General features: G+C 32.9%; 3 protein-coding genes across 3 annotated transcripts in view; 1 reads left to right on the top strand and 2 right to left on the bottom strand.

Moving 5' to 3' along the window:
* Positions 1-11,689, bottom strand: part of LOC141461698 (uncharacterized) — a 48,729-nt gene extending 37,040 nt beyond the window's left edge. Inside the window, exon 1 of the mRNA XM_074142952.1 lies at positions 11,503-11,689. The gene's annotated coding sequence lies outside the window, so the exon portion shown is untranslated. The remainder of the gene's footprint in view (positions 1-11,502) is intronic.
* LOC141461707 (uncharacterized) lies at positions 3,749-8,092 on the top strand. Its single transcript, XM_074142968.1, has 3 exons — positions 3,749-4,090; positions 7,729-7,812; positions 7,891-8,092. Exons 1-3 carry the CDS (start codon positions 3,875-3,877, stop codon positions 8,038-8,040), a joined length of 450 nt encoding a protein of 149 aa, XP_073999069.1. The 5' UTR covers positions 3,749-3,874; the 3' UTR covers positions 8,041-8,092.
* A 2,250-nt stretch (positions 11,690-13,939) lies between the features above and the next one.
* Ppt1 (Palmitoyl-protein thioesterase 1) lies at positions 13,940-16,988 on the bottom strand. The gene is made up of 6 exons (XM_074142937.1): positions 16,848-16,988; positions 16,538-16,775; positions 16,308-16,463; positions 15,535-15,639; positions 15,218-15,395; positions 13,940-15,143 (listed from the first exon to the last, which is right to left on the bottom strand). Exons 1-6 carry the CDS (start codon positions 16,957-16,959, stop codon positions 15,018-15,020), a joined length of 915 nt encoding a protein of 304 aa, XP_073999038.1. The 5' UTR covers positions 16,960-16,988; the 3' UTR covers positions 13,940-15,017.
* Between the last annotated feature and the right edge of the window lie 370 nt (positions 16,989-17,358).

Raw genomic sequence — 17,358 nt, 5'->3', positions numbered from 1 at the left:
CTTGGAGGGCTTTTCATTTCTTTAGTTCTCCACTCTAACACTGCCAGCATCTCTCCTCCTTTGCATCTCCAAGGTTTTTGTGTATTAAAATATTTCCGCCTTGTTTAGGGAACGAATAGTCGTGGGTAACAGTGGTGGTACTAAAAGGAAGATCGTTGAAAGAAGAGATGGACGGAGAGAAAGAGTTCCAGAGAAATGAGAGAAATAATTTTTGCTCGCACACTCTTGTCTATTGTCTTGCTTCTACAGTTTATTGATTAAGGAACAAGAGTATAAATGAGCATTCTAAACTCTTTGCGAACATTGATTCGCTTTTCTTCTTATTATAAAGCAAAGGATATTCCCTGCTTTTAAAATATTTACTTCTTTATTATAAACCCGAGAAAAAATATAAAAAAAATGTGTATGAAACACTCAAGGGATTTTCTTATGGCAAATATAATCATAAAAAGACAGATTTTCTTTAAACTTATCGATATAAAATCTCTTTAACAAAAACTTACAGTTTAAAATGTTAAGTATAAGGGTTGATTAAACGCCAAAAGGTACACAAATCAGCAAGCACCCAACATTTCATTAATTCTTCATTAATATTTATGTAATTTTACTGTATTAATTTTCATTAATATTTTTTAGAATTTATTAGATGTCACAGACCCTTATGCTGGCCATTTTCGTCTACAAAATATATGTTCAAGTAGCACTGTAGATTGACTGTAATATCTAGTTATTTATAATAACCAAACTATTAATTACTGGTTGAAAAGAAAAACGTTATAAAAAAAAATTATGAGGCTAAAAAATTCAAAACTTTTTTTTATCAAAAAATTTAATATGTAATATAAAGTAAATAAGATATGCATATTTTTAGGACAGCTAATTATTCCAGTATTTTACTAAACCCTTATACAACTGTCCTACCGGACAGTTTTAGTAAGTAAAATTAGGGAGACTAATTTAAATTACAATTGAGAAATGAATAATTGTTGTTGAATAATCTACTTGTTATTAACTGTGTGATATTTGTGCTCACGAATATTTCGGTAAGACGAATTCAAGACAGTAGCCTACTCTAACTTTGTCTTTTTCTACTTTAACATGCATGTACGTATGTGTGATTTATCATAATTATAACAAAAAAATATTATAAATGAAGTGGCCAGCATAAGGGTCTGTGACATCTAATAAATTCTAAAAAATATTAATGAAAATTAATACAGTAAAATTACATAAATATTAATGAAGAATTAATGAAATGTTGGGTGCTTGCTGATTTGTGTACCTTTTGGCGTTTAATCAACCCTTATACTTAACATTTTAAACTGTAAGTTTTTGTTAAAGAGATTTTTGTACCTTTTGGATAGATTTTCCTTTTTGTCTATTTTACAAAGTTACATATCTTCTTTACAGATTTTTTTAAAATTTGGAATAAACAATTCTATCATTATAATCTGATAAGGTGTTAAGTCGGAACCGTAACTACCTCTGGAGAGATCTTTTTAAAGAATGATTATAGCTGCGGTCCCCCAAACCATCCTCAATAACAACTTTTTTTGAAAAAGCGTTTTGAATAACATAGGAAGGTATTTGTACGTAAATAGCAAAATTAAACTGCGATTTCAGTACTTCCTTTTAAGAGGAGTAAGAAAAATAAACTGCGATTGCAGTACTTCTAGGCAAAGAGGCAAAGATTTTTTAATCGAACGACAATTCATTGATTTCAATCGGTTCACTCATTGATAATTTAAACGATTGCAGTACTTCCTCTCAGTAGGTGCAAGAGCATCAGCAACGTAGAGGAGCTTTAACCACTTATTCGAGCTGAATTTTCGGAGCAAAATCGGACTAAGCGTTATAGAAATATTGGTAATAATATGGTTTTAGAAAGGGCCTTATTTGGGTGGGGCAAACTCCCCTCCTCATGAGGCACGGCGTCAAGACTTTTAAAGTGCAAATCTGTACAAAATTTCGATTCGAATGACACTTCATTCATGAAAATCGGTTCACGTGTCGATAATTTGAAACGATTGCTACACTGCCCCTTAACAAGTGTAAGAGCTGATCGCCGCTTTAATGTTACGTAGGGGAGCCCTAACCCTAACATCCTACCAAATTTTATCAAAATCGGGCCAAGATTTACAGAGTAATTAGTAATAATAATTTTGGAGGGGGCCTTACATTAAGGGGGCTAACTCCTCCCCCATTCGATGTACAGCGTCGAGACCCCCAAAAGGCACATCTACATAAAATTCCCAATCGAATGACACCTCATTCATGAAAATCGGTTCCAGCGTTTAGGCGCTACGTTGTTTACAAAAAAGGTAACAACAAGAAGAAGAACAAGAACAAGAACAAGAACATTTTTTGAAAAAGCCGTTTTTGCTCATTTTTGGCAACTTTTTTCTCGATACCTATTAGATCTGGGTTGTTGCAAAAAAATTACAGCTATAAAGGAGGGTTTGCCCTATATTTTAAAGAAAATTTGGGAATTTTATCTTTTGTAGAAAAAGAGAAAAAAATTGTCAAAGTTGGGTGTTTTTCAACGTTACGCTTTTTCGTGCAGTTTTTGACGATCAACCCTTATACAACTGTCCTACCGGACAGTTTTAATGAGATGGGGCAGAGGAACATTTGCTTCCCACATCAGCAACTCTGAACTCTAGTAATTAGAATAGAATATATTTTTGCCTCATGAGTACATTACCTTCTGGCAAGGAAATAATAGCACGTAATTGACTGTAGAAATACCACACCCCTGAATCTTGAAATCAACGCTATGCGTTCTACAGAATCGATTCGCTTAAATCACTTCAATTTCAATTATTTAGTAACTATATTATGTACAAAGTATAACATATAAGCGAGCTGCCAAAATAACGATTTACTTAGGTTTAGCTGTAATGTGGTAACTGATCATTGTATTAATTATACAGGGTGTCCCAAGCTATATGGATAACGACTTTTTCTCGGAAACTAAGATAGCTAGAAAAAAACTAAAAAATACGTGTTCAATTTGTTTTTTTGTAAGGAATCCAAATTTAATTTGTAATTTTTTTTCGGTGCTTCCAGAAGCGAGATACAGGCATCAACTTCATTTTTTTCAAATGGGAAGGTGCGGTTTTTATTTCAGAAATAGATTCCTCTATTTCTTTTAAAGAAAAATTTACTTAAACGGTTTTTTTCTGTGAGCGATATTTTACGTTATGAATGAAAACATGATTCTTATAAGTTTCAAAATGATAATATTTAACGGTTTTTTGATTGAATAAGAAGAAAAGTACTATTTTATTATAAATTTTACTCCTCATTAATATTACAGATCATGCTCGAAATGGCCTTCACCATTAGAGATGCATAGACATGCTCTTTCCTGCCAATTGTCCCTTACTGCCAAAGAAATAGATTCGAATTTAACCGAGTTACAGGCATCTATTATTCTCTACTTTAGTTCATCTACAAATGCAATTCCGGCTTGATTCTAATAGACCTAGATTTAGAAATGCTAAGGGAACACGTATTTTTTTAGTTTTTTTCTAGCTATCTTAGTTTCCGAGAAAAAGTCGTTATCCATATAGCTTGGGACACCCTGTATATAATATTCATACGTTTCCAGATGATTGAAATGTTTCTATGTTACTTGTACAGAAAGTATTAAGATAGTGCACAATTTTGATAAAAGAGAAGATAAAAAACTCACATTTTATTAAATTGTTAGACCAAACACTTTAAAAAAATCCTTAATTCCTATCATATGTTAAAATTTCGAATATCAATGTAATTTTGTCGATATTTTTTTGTAATAAAAAAATGTTTATTTCTCAGAATTAGTTGTAGAATTGATTTTCCCTCATATTTTTAAGACAATATTTTCAAAATGGTAAGATCGGATCGTCGGAGTGAATTCATAGAAAAAATCAAAAAAGGAAGAAAGGAAAGAAAATTTTTATTAGGAATTGATGGACAAGAAGATAACGATGATGTATTAGACGAGTGGGACGAAAGGGACATAGCAATCCCGGAAACAAGATTTCTTTCTAGACGTGTGACTACTTTTAAAGTAGTTGATATGCCATTTCCACTACAGGCCAAAGTAAGCGGCTAAATTCTAAAAATTTGAAGCTTTTAGTGGTAGGATCTATGATCTGTATGTTATATATTCAATTTGTAAAGGTTCATACAGGAAGGTACTGTCTCAAAGATCAATTGAAAAATTGTTCAATAGTTATATTTGGATTTTGGATTAAGCTACGAGGGTCGTTTGAAAAGTCCGTGCAAAAATAAAAACTACTTAATTTTTTGGGGTAAACATTTTTTATTTTTCAACATAGTCTCCTTTTAGGCTTATACACTTCGTCCAACGCTGCTCTAGTTTGTTGATCCCTTCCGAATAATAGGATTTGTCCGTCTGAAAAATAGCCATTCGTTTCTGCAATCACCTCCTCGTTTGAATTAAAAAATTTTCCCGCCAGCCATTTCTTCATATTGGGGAACAAATAGTAGTCCGAGGGAGCCAAGTCTGGAGAATAGGGGGGGATGTGAAACGAGTTGGAACCCTATTTCCATTAATTTTGCGACCACAACTGCTGAGGTGTGAGCTGGTGCGTTGTCGTGATGGAAAAGGACTTTTTTGTGGGCCAATCGTGGGCGTTTTTCTTGCAGCTCGGTTTTCAGACGGTCCAATAATGATGAATAATATGCACCTGTAATAGTTTTACCCTTTTCCAGATAGTCGATGAGGATTATTCCTTGCGAATCCCAAAAAACAGTCGCCATAATCTTTCCGGCCGAAGGAACGGTCTTCGCCTTTTTTGGCGCAGATTCCCCCTTGGTAACCCATTGTTTAGATTGTTCTTTGGTCTCAGGAGTGTAGTGATGTATCCATGTTTCATCCACAGTGACGAAACGACGCTTAAAGTCCTGCGGATTCTTCTGGAACAGCTGCAAACCGTCCTTGCAACACTTCACACGATTTCGTTTTTGGTCAAGCGTGAGCAATCGCGGCACCCATCTTGCGGATAGCTTTGTCATGTCTAAATGTTGATGCAAAATATTATGTACCCGTTCATTCGAGATGCCCACAGCACTAGCAATCTCACGCACCTTCACTCTTCTGTCATCCATCACCATATTATGGATTTTATCAATGATTTCTGGAGTAGTAACCTCAACAGGACATCCAGAACGTTCAGCGTCACTTGTGCCCATATGGCCACTCCGAAAATTTTGAAACCACTTATAAACTGTTCTAATCAAAGGTGCAGAGTCACCATAATGTTTATCAAGCTTCTCTTTAGTCTCCTGAGGCGTTTTGCCTTTCATAAAGTAGTGTTTAATCAACACACGAAATTCTTTTTCGTCCATTTTTTGAAAATCACTCGACTTCCTCGATTCAAACGAATGCCAAACACAAAGAAATAGACCGATCTGGCTGAAACTTGGTGTGTGTTCTTCCAAGAGATGCTACTAACTAAACATAACCTCGATACGCGCCAGTGGTGCTATCTCTCTGACTTTGCACGGACTTTTCAAACGACCCTCGTAGTGTGCATTAAATTTCAATATTCAGATTTTGATCTCTAGAATGTACAGCTTACTTATTACAAGTTGGGTTTTTTATTACTTTTTTTTTCTAAACCTTTTTTAAAATTGTTTAGTGAGGTTTGAATTTTATTGAATAAAATCAATAACAATGAAAAGAGAATCATTAATAACAGATAATCAAGAGATTAGCTCAAAAGTTAGCGTAATCTAGTGGATTCCTAAGTAGAGATCTCAGGTTCGAACCCAGTAGCTGGCAATTATTATTCTTCTCAAAGTGGCTTCTTACAGCCGATTGTCCAGTGATGGAACTTGTCTCTAACTAGAGACAAGTTTCCAGAAACCGGCAGTGCACTGGAAAAAGCTGTGGGCGTCAATGTCTCAAATTATGCACCTTCAATAATAATTATAAACAACACCAAAACAAAAAAGAAGTTGTGAATCTCTCCATTTATGGTTTCGAGAATTTTTGTAATAACAAAGTAACTGATCTTAAAGTTTTCATGAAAGTCAGTAGTCCATAAAATTATTCCCGCTCAATTTGTCTTTTTAACTAATGATATAATTATAATGTTATGATAAAATATAATGTTAAGCATTTACATTACTTTCAGAAATTCACAAACATGACTCCCTCCACTTGTGAATAAAAATTCTTCCGTAATTGACTTATTAATCTAAAATCGGTGTAGTATGCTGTGATGATTCAAATTCACAAATCCGCAGGTTTTGTAAATATGCCAGAATGCAGAATATGTTAAAATGCAGGTTACTTTCTATAAATATAACAGAATGTAAGAAAATATATGTTTATAATTCCTACGCTAGCTTGCTAACCACTAACAGTATTGCAAGGATCTAAGGAAGAGAGAGAAATTGAATTTGATATTATTCTGTCAATCCCACTCCTTCTCTCTTTTGAATTGTGAAAACCAGCAATAGTTATTTTAAAGACAAAAAAAAACATTAAAGAAACCAGTGTGGCAAAATTTGCAATAGTAAAGAGATTTAGGGAATTTAGAGGGAAATAGGAGTTCCATCGCCGCCCCTTACGATGAAGAAGAGAATTGTGTGACTTTCCTACGCAAAGACTTATTTTTCCTAATACTTTAAAAAGACAACCTCATTTCGAGACAAAACATTTAAAAAAAGGATTACAGTAAACAAATTATTCCACATTTAGGAAAATATTGAGTACCTCGTATCACAAAAGCCTGGCTAAAAATTGAACCTTCTAAAGAAAGCCCAGTTTCTTCGCATAATTTTAGAAAGTATTAAACTAAGTAGTTGTTTTTGTTACCTAGAGATGTTTCTGTTAAATGTTTAATACGTTCATATTACTGCGTGTAGTAGAATTTGGCAGTGTTTTCACAATGCCTCGTGTTTCTTGGCTCGCTAATCAAGAAATATTTAGGCGAGTGGTGAAGGAAGGGTGAGATGCAAATTCTCAAAATGAAAACAGGGAAGAAACAGTGTTAAGTAAAAGGTGATTTACCACGCCTAATATTAATTTGCTTGATAAACGTTAATTTCATTCAAATGCTGTGTACAACTTGAAGTTCATTAATTTTCAAAATAAATTGGCACTCATTAAATTTTAAATTCAGATAACTAAATTTCCTGAATTAAAAATGGTACTTGATGTTTCTACCAGAGAGCTGCATTTGTTACAAATTCATACTTATCGTATCCTATTTTTTCACGATTTTCTCAAAAATTACTAAAATTTAGCGTAAAAATGTTTACATTGATTTTTATTTGAATAATTCCATCCGATTAATAAATTTTAATAGTTTTAGAAAGCTATGCCAGCTTAGTTTCCAACTGTAGCATCATTATAAATAAAATATTGTTCAAGTATTGAAGGAGACATTCAGTAAACATACAATCAGTTCAATTTAAGAAAATTTATATAACAGTAATATTCGAATTTTAGTTAGTGAAAAATTGAATGAGAAAGTTATTTTAAACCTCAGCACCAATCTTTTCACAGTATGTTAAGATCCGCAGAACACAATTACAACTAGAAAGTTTAAGGTATTTAATCAAATTTCAAAACTTGTCAATGCCGTCTATGTAATTATAATGAGAAAGTCTTCAGAACAAACTTCGTTTTACATGATGTATTTCTCTGAATTAGTGATAGTATATAAAAACAAAAATTAACAATCAGTTCTCTTAATTTAACAGACTTACGCCTTGGCCCGACGAGCCATGATGAAATATTATGATGAACATGACATAGCACGTTTTATAAAAAGAAATCTAATGAAGGTAAAAATTATGTTTTTAAATCATATAATTTATCAGATTTATGTAGATACCATATTAAAATTTAAACTACTATTTCAGTCAACTGTCTTAGGATATTGGCAAGTAGTTGTTGGGACCAACTTTGCCTCTGCCTTAACTGCTGAACTTGGAAGATATATATATTTCTGGATAGGAAATATGGGATTTCTAGCATTCAAAATTGGAAGTTATAATATCTATAAAGTTTAAAAATGTATTTTGACTTCTTAATGAATAAAAAAATACTTTAAATTTTCTATAATATTATTTGCATATCTACTTTTCAGAAACTTATGCTATTTGAAACAATTATAAGATGATTCAATCTCGAATACCGTTAAAGGAAAATGCTGCTCCTCTATACAGGCTTCCATACCGGTAAAACCATGGTTTACAGCATTTTCGGAAAGCAGAGGATTTTATTGTACAATAAGCAGACTCAGACTGAACCACAATTACTCACCATTTGACACTTATTACGAGGCCTCTAATGCTCCTGCGATAAAGAATAAACAGCCAAAGCCAATCACATGATCTTGTCCTGCAGCAAGTACAAGAACGGTAGGGACCCAGCTGTGGAGGGCAATATTACAGACGAACTGCCCAATTCCAACCAACTTAAACACTATTTTGACTTACCCAAACATTTACTCAGACTTATTAAAACTGTCTGGTAGAAAGGGTTGATCCTCAAAAACTGCACGAATATTACTACTTAAGGACTAATAAAATTAGAATATAATTCGCCTTTACGCAACCATACTGAGAATGATTTTAAAACTATATATATTACCTTACAAAATATTAATAACAGACCAATAATAAGGGCTAATTTACAAAAACCAAAAGACCAAGAAAGATGAAGATGAAGAAATGAATAATAGCAACTTGTCAAATAACACTTCGTGAAGGTGAAAATGGCATTTTCAAATGAATCACCTTATTTCTTTTGTGTAACTATAAGTATAAAGGAAAAGAAAAGTAGAAGACTTGCCGTTCTATAGAAAACATTCAATCAACTCAAGTTCTTGATAAAGACAACGGTTTAGGAGGGTGAAAACTTTATCTTATGACGAACGAAAAAGAACAAATAAAATCCATTATAAAAAGCTTTACAAACTTTGTGAAAATTCAGGTAAGAATAATTCCTGTAACTTCAATATCAATCGTTTTTTCGACAAGTTTTCCATCAACTAGCAAAGTTAGAAGAAAAAACTAAAAACAATTTTGAAAGTGAATCAATCAGTTAGAAGAAGTAAGGAAGTGAGAGTATGAGTGGATCTATTGTATGTTTCATCCCCTTCAATCAATGTAATCATAAATATTGAAAAATCCACTTTGTCTGATTTCTAGAAGCTTTGTAAAGATTAGAGTGGACGGGTTTGCACTTCAGATTCATTTTTCTCGTAACATCTCCACATCCCAACAGCAAATGGTAACGGAATGAATGCTTTTTAGTTATTTTTAACCTCACCAAGTTTTTATGTCTATTGCAAACTGTATTTTACTCTCTTTGAAGAAGATTTGATCTAATTTCAAAAGCATTGAAAATCGTTATTAATTTCTGCTTTAATAATTTTCAATAAATCTAAAGACCAATTTTCAAATATTACAACAATAATGAAATAGTTCAATAAATTCTTTAAATAATAATAATAATAATAGGGGCTAATGACCAAGCTGTCGATGCGCCGGGAAAAAAAAAATAATTATAATAATATTGTACTACTTGTTATGTTATTGTACGTACATACCATTTCAAATCCTTTTATTTAACGATGCTATGGCCGCTTCACAAACTATTGGAATAATTTCTGATATCCCTTCATTTGATGCCCTAAAGGTGTACACCAGGATGGAGCATGAATCACTATTCACCAAAAAGAGGAGTATGCCTGGATTCTGCGAGAAAGTGGAATAATTCGTGGGCTGCTGGCCATTTACCTCCCAACCATCTGAAGTAAATTTGCTAACAACTGAGTGTCAAGCGTGTAAAATTTTGGAATCCCATGGCATCTTAATCTTAATTCATCCCAGAAAGATAACAGGTCTATTCCTCTGATATAAAGTGTTATGTTCAACAACCGTCTTCGTTTTCTGCTTTTAGTTTCAAAAGGAATCAATCTACAGAGATCACATAGTGCACACTAAATAATCTTGCTTTCGAATATACGCCAAGGTTGCCGAGCGGCGAGACCCTTAAAGCTAAAGACGTATTATGGTACTAGGTTCGATTACTTTTTTTACTTTTGGGTTTGTTTAACTTTTATTTAATTTTAATAAAATAATAAACCTCAGACATTTATTACCATCCTTCAGAATTTTATAGTAATGTACGAATATCATCCCTGTGAGGCAGTCATTTTTATCTTAATGGATAATAAATTAATTAGAAAATAAAAATTCATTTAATTTAAATTTGGGAAGGAACAACGGGTTGGTGCCAAAAGATTTTTTGTAATTCATTTGATGTATTCAAGAATGGTGCAACCATCGATGATTTGTATTGAAATCTTTTTTTTTTTTTTGCTAACAGCGGACGATGTACGTCGCGGCATTCGTTCTGTTTTCTGATTGAGAACAGGGAGATGGGTGGACCATTGTAATTGCCGCGGAGTGGTGTGGGGAAAGCCGGCAGCCAGCTACGACGCAGATGTGTGTTTTGAAAACAAATTAGTGCCAGCAGACGAGACTGGATGCATTGATGATGATGACGATGATCAACATCATCATGATTGGTTTGTGTATTGTGTCAGAATAGAAATGAGTTGGGGTGGGCTATAAAGTCGGCCGTATCTGACGGCATTTAGACAAGGGGCGGAATGCGGAGATTGCAGCCCTTTTTAACACTTCGCAACATTAATAAAGTCAATGTATTTTGCAATCTAAGAATCTTTTGTCCGAGTAAGATTGTGAACGCGAATATTATTAAAGAAACATAAAGGAATGTGTTTTGGCATTACATATATAGATTGCGAGTGACTAATCTCCTCAGAAAATTGAAAAAATTTCTTGCTGCCCGTAAAATATCAGTTATCTTATCAGTAAAATATAACTTATTATTACTATTTAAAGTAATCGCCTAGGTTTTTTAGGGTGGGTTGAACGTCCTACTATCAATTAGGTGTTATGGAAGCGGTCCAAAGTATATGTTATACTTTAAATATTAACATTTCTTTTTTTACAAATAAAAAGAAGCTACGCACGGGATTCGAACTGTTACTTCTCACTTATAACTCCACGCGTTATAATCAATAAACCTATAACCACCCATTATTCTAAACATTAAACATGGGTCTCAGCAAACATTAAAAAAAAACTATGAACAACTGCGAATGCACGTTATTAGAATAGTCGCCCGGCAATTAAAAGAGTTTACTTGTATTGCAACTATTTTTAAACTAACTAACTCATGGAGAAATTATGAGAATTTAATCTATAAAAACATATTCTCTCCGCTGGAAATTTTAAAGGTTTGAGACAGTTGAATCAAAATAAACCGAAAAGTATTGTAAAAGCCGATTCGTGAAGGTTAAAGAAGTCTTTATAACCAAGGATACTAACCAATTTTATGGTAGGCAAATATAAGTAAATATCTCCAAAAGTTTTCTAAGTGGCTCCATTAAATTCTTACTACATAAAAATACTATTGCTATCGTATGAAATACTTACCTAGCGATCAAAATCCCTTTACAGGATAGGAAACTATGTAAAACACAGTGATCATAGTAGTTAACAATACTTTTGTTGGCAACATATCCTAGGAAAATTCAATTAAGGGCACTTCTTTGAAGGGAAGGTAAGAAGCTTTCCCCCAAAAGACCATTTGAATATAACAGTTTTGTGCCCTTCACATTCCAAGTACACATACACAAGTTCCAAGTTGGATGAAAATTCCACAACTACATTATTGAATATATTATTTATTTTTTGTGATAATAAAAATAGCTTTATCTCTTCATTAAAGCTTTCTATTCTTGTTACACATGTGTTAGTTTTCAATTTTTTTTTTTGATAAATTTTTCCTGGAGAAGAACTCAGTTAAAAATTGGGAGGCTGTTCTTCATGCTAAAGTACCAGTTCAGCATAGTGTACGGCTCTGTATTTTTTAAATTATAAAGGTTCTTATATTTCTTAAGTAAATTACAAATTCGTAAAAAAGAATCCAAAAATTATGAAACTTCCACATTACTCAATTGGTTTTATTTACTTTTCTGAGACTTTTTTTACGAAAATTTCTTTCACCTTCCTATATTATATCAGAAGTTTTTATTTAAATAAATTTTCTGGAAAAGGCCGTTTTGGGCAATTTTTAAATGTGTTAAAACGCTAAGACAATAACTCAAGAATGTAGTAAGAGAAATTCGGGTGTTTTCACAAATTTTTTTTTTTTGTATTTAAGGCTCTCAATATCTGAGGTCAATGGGGCCTGGAGTCCTTTTTATTGCCCCGCTACCTTCCGGAAAGCGTCCTCTTTTAAAAAGAAACAGACTATCACCAGATAGCGAACAGCAAGAGGCTCCTAGAAAGAGCGCTTGATTCGAATAGAGAATCTTCAATGCAGTAACCACTCGAACTAATCTTTTCTCTTAGCCATTTCGCTCCTTCCCTTACTGTACTCCTTTATGCACACTTTTTTGAATATCCAAGTTATAAGATCGAACTATATGGATTTTTTTTCGTGACGTTTTCTCCATTAGCTTCGGTTATTTTCTTAAACTTTGAATATTATATTTTTCATAAATTAAATCAATAACTTTTAATTGATACATTTTGTTTCTATCAATAATGATTTGAGGTAGGTAGACCCACGAGCATCGACATTATTTAATCTGAAAATGGGCAGCAAGAAAGATTAATCCTAAAGGTATAATTTACAATTGACTGGCCCAAATCCTTGCGAATGCAGGCGATGTATTCAGTACTGGACGCACCAGCAGCGTATTGCAGCATTGTAAGAAGCCGTGGAGAAATTTGAAAAAAAAGGCAATGAATCTTGGCCTGAGAGTCAAAGAAGAAAACACGATTTACATGAGATCAGCCAGGAAATAACCTGTGATGCCCGAGGGGGTGAAAATTAATGAACATGACTTTACAACTGGAGAATGTTTTAAATACCTGGAAGCGGTTATGATGAACAAAAATAAAATGGAAACCGAAGCTAAATCACGAAAATCAGTTGCCGGCAACAGATGCTTATGTGCTTTAGCGAAGACTCTTCGCTTTAGAGGTTTTCACATAAATCCATGGTCATAACATACAGAACAGTATAATAATACCGGTTGTAATGTACAGGTTTGTTGATGATGTTGAGACGGTCCAAGCAACAGGCTACTTGTAATGACTTAATCCTAAGAATTGCGATTATCATTAATTGGGTACCTAATTGCTCGGGACCTAAGCCCATACTGTCCCCACATTCTCCAAAAATATAATAAGGGAAGGGGGAGAATACAGTCCGGACGTGGGCAGTGCATCGAAAAGAGAAAAAAGTTTCGGGCGCCAGTGACCTAATGACCTCAAAGTTAAAAGAAAAAAGTTGGTTATATTATTAACTAACATAGGTGATTTAGAATCTGAGTATTCTTTCTTTTCACATTTACACAGTCGTTGCCGTTAAGGTGGCTAAGAATGGCTAAGCGAACAATTTTGATTCCACCGTACTTAATAAAGGATAACCAATATTTAAGAAGAAAACAAGTTTTTTTTTTTTCTTTAATCTAAACGCTATATAAATGAATAAAATTGCGCCTCGAAGAGTACACAGTTATTATTTTCATCTTGCCAGAAATAATAGATATGATTTGAAGCTATTAATGTGAATTAAAGTTAGTTCAATTTCAAGAAGTGATTAAGATATTTAAAAGCATTGTTCAAGATCAATTAAATAAATAAAAATATAACTTTACAATTAGATTGCAGTTTTGAGTAAACCTAATTGAATTATATGTGTGCCTGTGAAGGTCTTTCCAAGAAATTAACACATTTGCCCAAAACTCCTCTTTTATAAGCCCAAAATTCAAAAAGCTGTACCTAAGAAAATTTGAAAACCCACCGTAGAGGTATATCGAAATATCCACAAATGGAAGTTAAAAATAAAACAGTCATCTAAAAATTTTTATCATTTTTTATTTTATTAATGAAAATTTACAAAAAACATCTGTAAATAAAATTTTAAAAGAAATTACTAAAATTTAAAGCCAAAACATTAAATTAAAGGCTTCGCCAAAAGAAAGTAAGCGTAAATCACAAAATAATATAACCTAATTACTTAACTTGAATGATAATAAATACTCTTATCGCATATGTGATAAGTTTTTTGTTATAGAAGAACCCCGAGTCACCGTCAACTTCTAAGTCTTAAAGACCTTATTATTGAAGTAATTTTGAAATCTTTTTCATTGTTCAGAAAATGTTTTTAAATTGAAATGTATCCAGTGAAAGGTGGACTTATTCTAATTCTATTGATAGTTTTTTTTTTTTTTTTTGGCGCATCAACAGCTGAGGTCATTAGCGCCCGGAGCTTTTTTCAGTGCACTGCCGGCCTCCGGACAGTGTTCTCTCGTTACAGACAACACTGTCCATCACCGGACAGTGAGCTGTAAGAAGCTCCTAGGAAGAGAAAATCTAAGGGTCAGCTGCTGGATTCGAACCCGGGACCTCCGGGTGGGAGTCCAGTATGCTAACCTCATAGCTAATCCCTTCCCTCTATTGATAGTTGCTTTTATCATTAATAACACTAATGAGAGATTGAAAGTGTTGATTTAGTAAAACCCAATTGAATTATATGTGTGTCCATGAAGGTCTTTCCGAGAAATTAAACTTTTCAAGTATTACAAAAATCTCATAATTTGGCACTGATTTAATGTAATTATTAGTTATGGTTTGAAGTACAATATAGTACAAAGAGAGAAACCATAAAAATTACAGGCTCTAGAAATAAAGTAAATAATTCTTATGCAAAGAGCATTAGTTGGATAATGATGCGTTATATGTAAAAATAAAGAACGTTGTCTTCCTAGTTGCTATTGCTTACTAATATCATGAGGCTTAAAATTAAAAAATATTCTTACTCAAACATCATATTTTCACCTCATGTTAAGCTACAGATATTTTCTAAGTTCTACAGAATTTCGTAAGTGATTGTTTTAATTACATTAATTAAGATGTAAGAAATAAAAAAACAATTATTTTAGGTATCCATAAATTATAGTATCAACAAACCAATCCTCATGAAACTGCAAGTGGTCTGTAGGTAAAGAAATAAAATCCAACTTTCCGCCCAAATTCATTTCTCTCAAACCAAGCTTATCCTGTATAAAAGAAATATTGTATACTGAGTTAGGTATGTAGCCAAATAAATAACAAAAGTAAAACGAATACGTACTTCTGGATCTAAATAGATACGAGAGGATGTGAGTTCTGTAATTTCTTTCGCTTGACCTGGGGTGTAAAAACCAAACCATTCGCTTTCTTTTGGAATCACCATTGTATCTTTTTCAAACATTACCATAACAAACTTTTGTAAAGACACTAGCCCTTGACGGTATGTGGTGTTAAAAAATCTAGAAATAATTTTTAAAAAATTAGTTAAGTGACGTTTGGACAATGTATAGATATTATATTATATTTATATATTTAAAAAAAATAAAAAATGACTCTAAAGAAACTTAGTAACTAAAATTTTAATCAAAATCACAGTACCTTTCATTATTGATGTCTGCCAGAAAATAAGAACGCTCTCGATAAACTTCTTCTCTAATTGGGTCATGCCAATATTCTGCTTGCACAAACTGATCTTGCACCCAACTGTAAAAATAACTTTTTAGGAACATCATAAACTCTAGAAAAATGCAATAAAATAAATGCAGGAAACCTGACAAATTTGCTTTCAATTACCTCTGAGGAAATTGTTAATAACAGACTTCATATTACTCTACGTCGAAACATTACTCTTTTCTTTTGAAATTACCGTTTTGAGATGGAAATTGAAAGCTCAGCAAGCAGCAACTAAGTTAGGAAGACGAAACTCAAAATCGTCCACTTTTGTGAAAGAACTGACAGGTTGTCAACACATATCTCTACTTTGAAGCGGTTTGCTTTTAACATCTACTTAATTTTCATGATATATGGTATATAAGCAGGGCTTTCTCCATGTTTGTAGGCTTACAGCAAGCAATGTAAATATGGAAGTAAGAACATGGTCTGATCAACTACAGTGCGCCTGGCTATCTATTAAGCAATTCTAATATCAGCTGTAATCGAAAAGGAAAAAAGAATATTGCCAATATTAGTCATTACATTGAGCACATAAAAAATATCAAAACTGTCAATAGCATAAGCCCCGAATATGCCCTTGTCCATAGGTCGAAAGCTTGGCAAAAATAAAAAATAATGACTGAAATTGGCAATATTCTTTCTTTCTTTTGGATTAATGAATCAGTCACCAATGAATCAGACCAAAAATCAACTTTTACCTCCAGTAAGCTCCTTTATCAAGCAAATATCTTAAGTATTCACAAAGTTTATGTTTAGGGGGTAGACATTTGGGTAGGCCGTAGACTCCCTGATGTTGTCCGCCAATGGATATCAACTTTTTCATACCACTTGGGCATCTCTGTGCAACTGCACGTCTGTAAAAATATATATTTAATTTTACTGTATGTCAACTGACATTATTTTATTAAATACACATATTAAAACTAACAAAAACTGTGCGCCCTGTGAAAACCCAATGGCGTTATATCCATTTTGTAAAAATGTGTCGTTCTTTATTTGTTTACAAGCTTCTAGAACTTGTAAATTGACATTCATAAAATAACCATTCTCAGTATCTTCGATAATATCTTTACCAATTCTTAAAGATTTAACATAAACGCCAGGCATTTCTGCTTTTATAACTTTCATTAATCGTCCCAAACTAAGAGGATTACAGCAACTATCCCCTAGAACGAAACGATGATCGTCAAGTGACGTTATCAAGGAATAAGAAAGTAATTATATAAGAAGTGACATACCCATTCCATGCCATAACACAACTGGTGTAAAACCAGACGTAAAATTTAACAAAATGAGCACAAAAAAAACTTTTAACATTGTCAAAGAAAACTTTAACCATGCACGCACCATATCACCGTTCAAACTTCAAAGTTCAAACCGTCCAGTCCCAGTAAGATCATATCAGTGGATGCTAAGTTGCTGTAGTACCAACTACGTAATAATTAAGATTATTTTGGAAATGTTACGGATTTTTATTTATTTAAAATTTATTGTTCATTCAACACTATTGTCGAGTGTAAATTTTAAAAATTGCGTAATTGTTTATTAATCAAATGTAATAGCTTCACTTGACGTTCAGAGTTGAGGTTTACTTTCGTCTTTTGTTATGAAGTCCGTAGTCCGAACTACTGAGTACTATACAAATGCATCGTATTGATTCTAAATGTTTTGGTGTAAAGTTTAAATTTTTGTTTAGGACTATAAGGAAATTTAGACTGTACTAAATGACTTTTAGGTTTGTATAAAGTA

The sequence above is a fragment of the Rhodnius prolixus genome, unplaced genomic scaffold, assembly GCF_049639745.1.
Source record: "Rhodnius prolixus isolate KJV_2025 unplaced genomic scaffold, Rpr scaffold_1, whole genome shotgun sequence".
Classification (NCBI taxonomy): Eukaryota; Metazoa; Arthropoda; class Insecta; order Hemiptera; family Reduviidae; genus Rhodnius; species Rhodnius prolixus.
Note: the sequence above shows the minus strand (reverse complement) of the source record. Positions and strands in the feature narration are given on the sequence as shown.

Bases quoted from the DNA above. Each gene is read 5' to 3' on its own strand.
- Ppt1 (XM_074142937.1), bottom strand. From the start codon at position 16,959: ATGGTGCGTGCATGGTTAAAGTTTTCTTTGACAATGTTAAAAGTTTTT. The intron at 16,464-16,537 runs GTTAGTTTTAAT...ATATTTTTACAG, and splicing joins TCACAGGGCGCACAGTTTTT to ACGTGCAGTTGCACAGAGAT. The intron at 15,144-15,217 runs GTACGTATTCGT...TCTTTTATACAG, and splicing joins GTATCTATTTAGATCCAGAA to GATAAGCTTGGTTTGAGAGA.
- LOC141461707 (XM_074142968.1), top strand. From the start codon at position 3,875: ATGGTAAGATCGGATCGTCGGAGTGAATTCATAGAAAAAATCAAAAAA. The intron at 4,091-7,728 runs GTAAGCGGCTAA...TTAATTTAACAG, and splicing joins CATTTCCACTACAGGCCAAA to ACTTACGCCTTGGCCCGACG. The intron at 7,813-7,890 runs GTAAAAATTATG...CTACTATTTCAG, and splicing joins TAAAAAGAAATCTAATGAAG to TCAACTGTCTTAGGATATTG.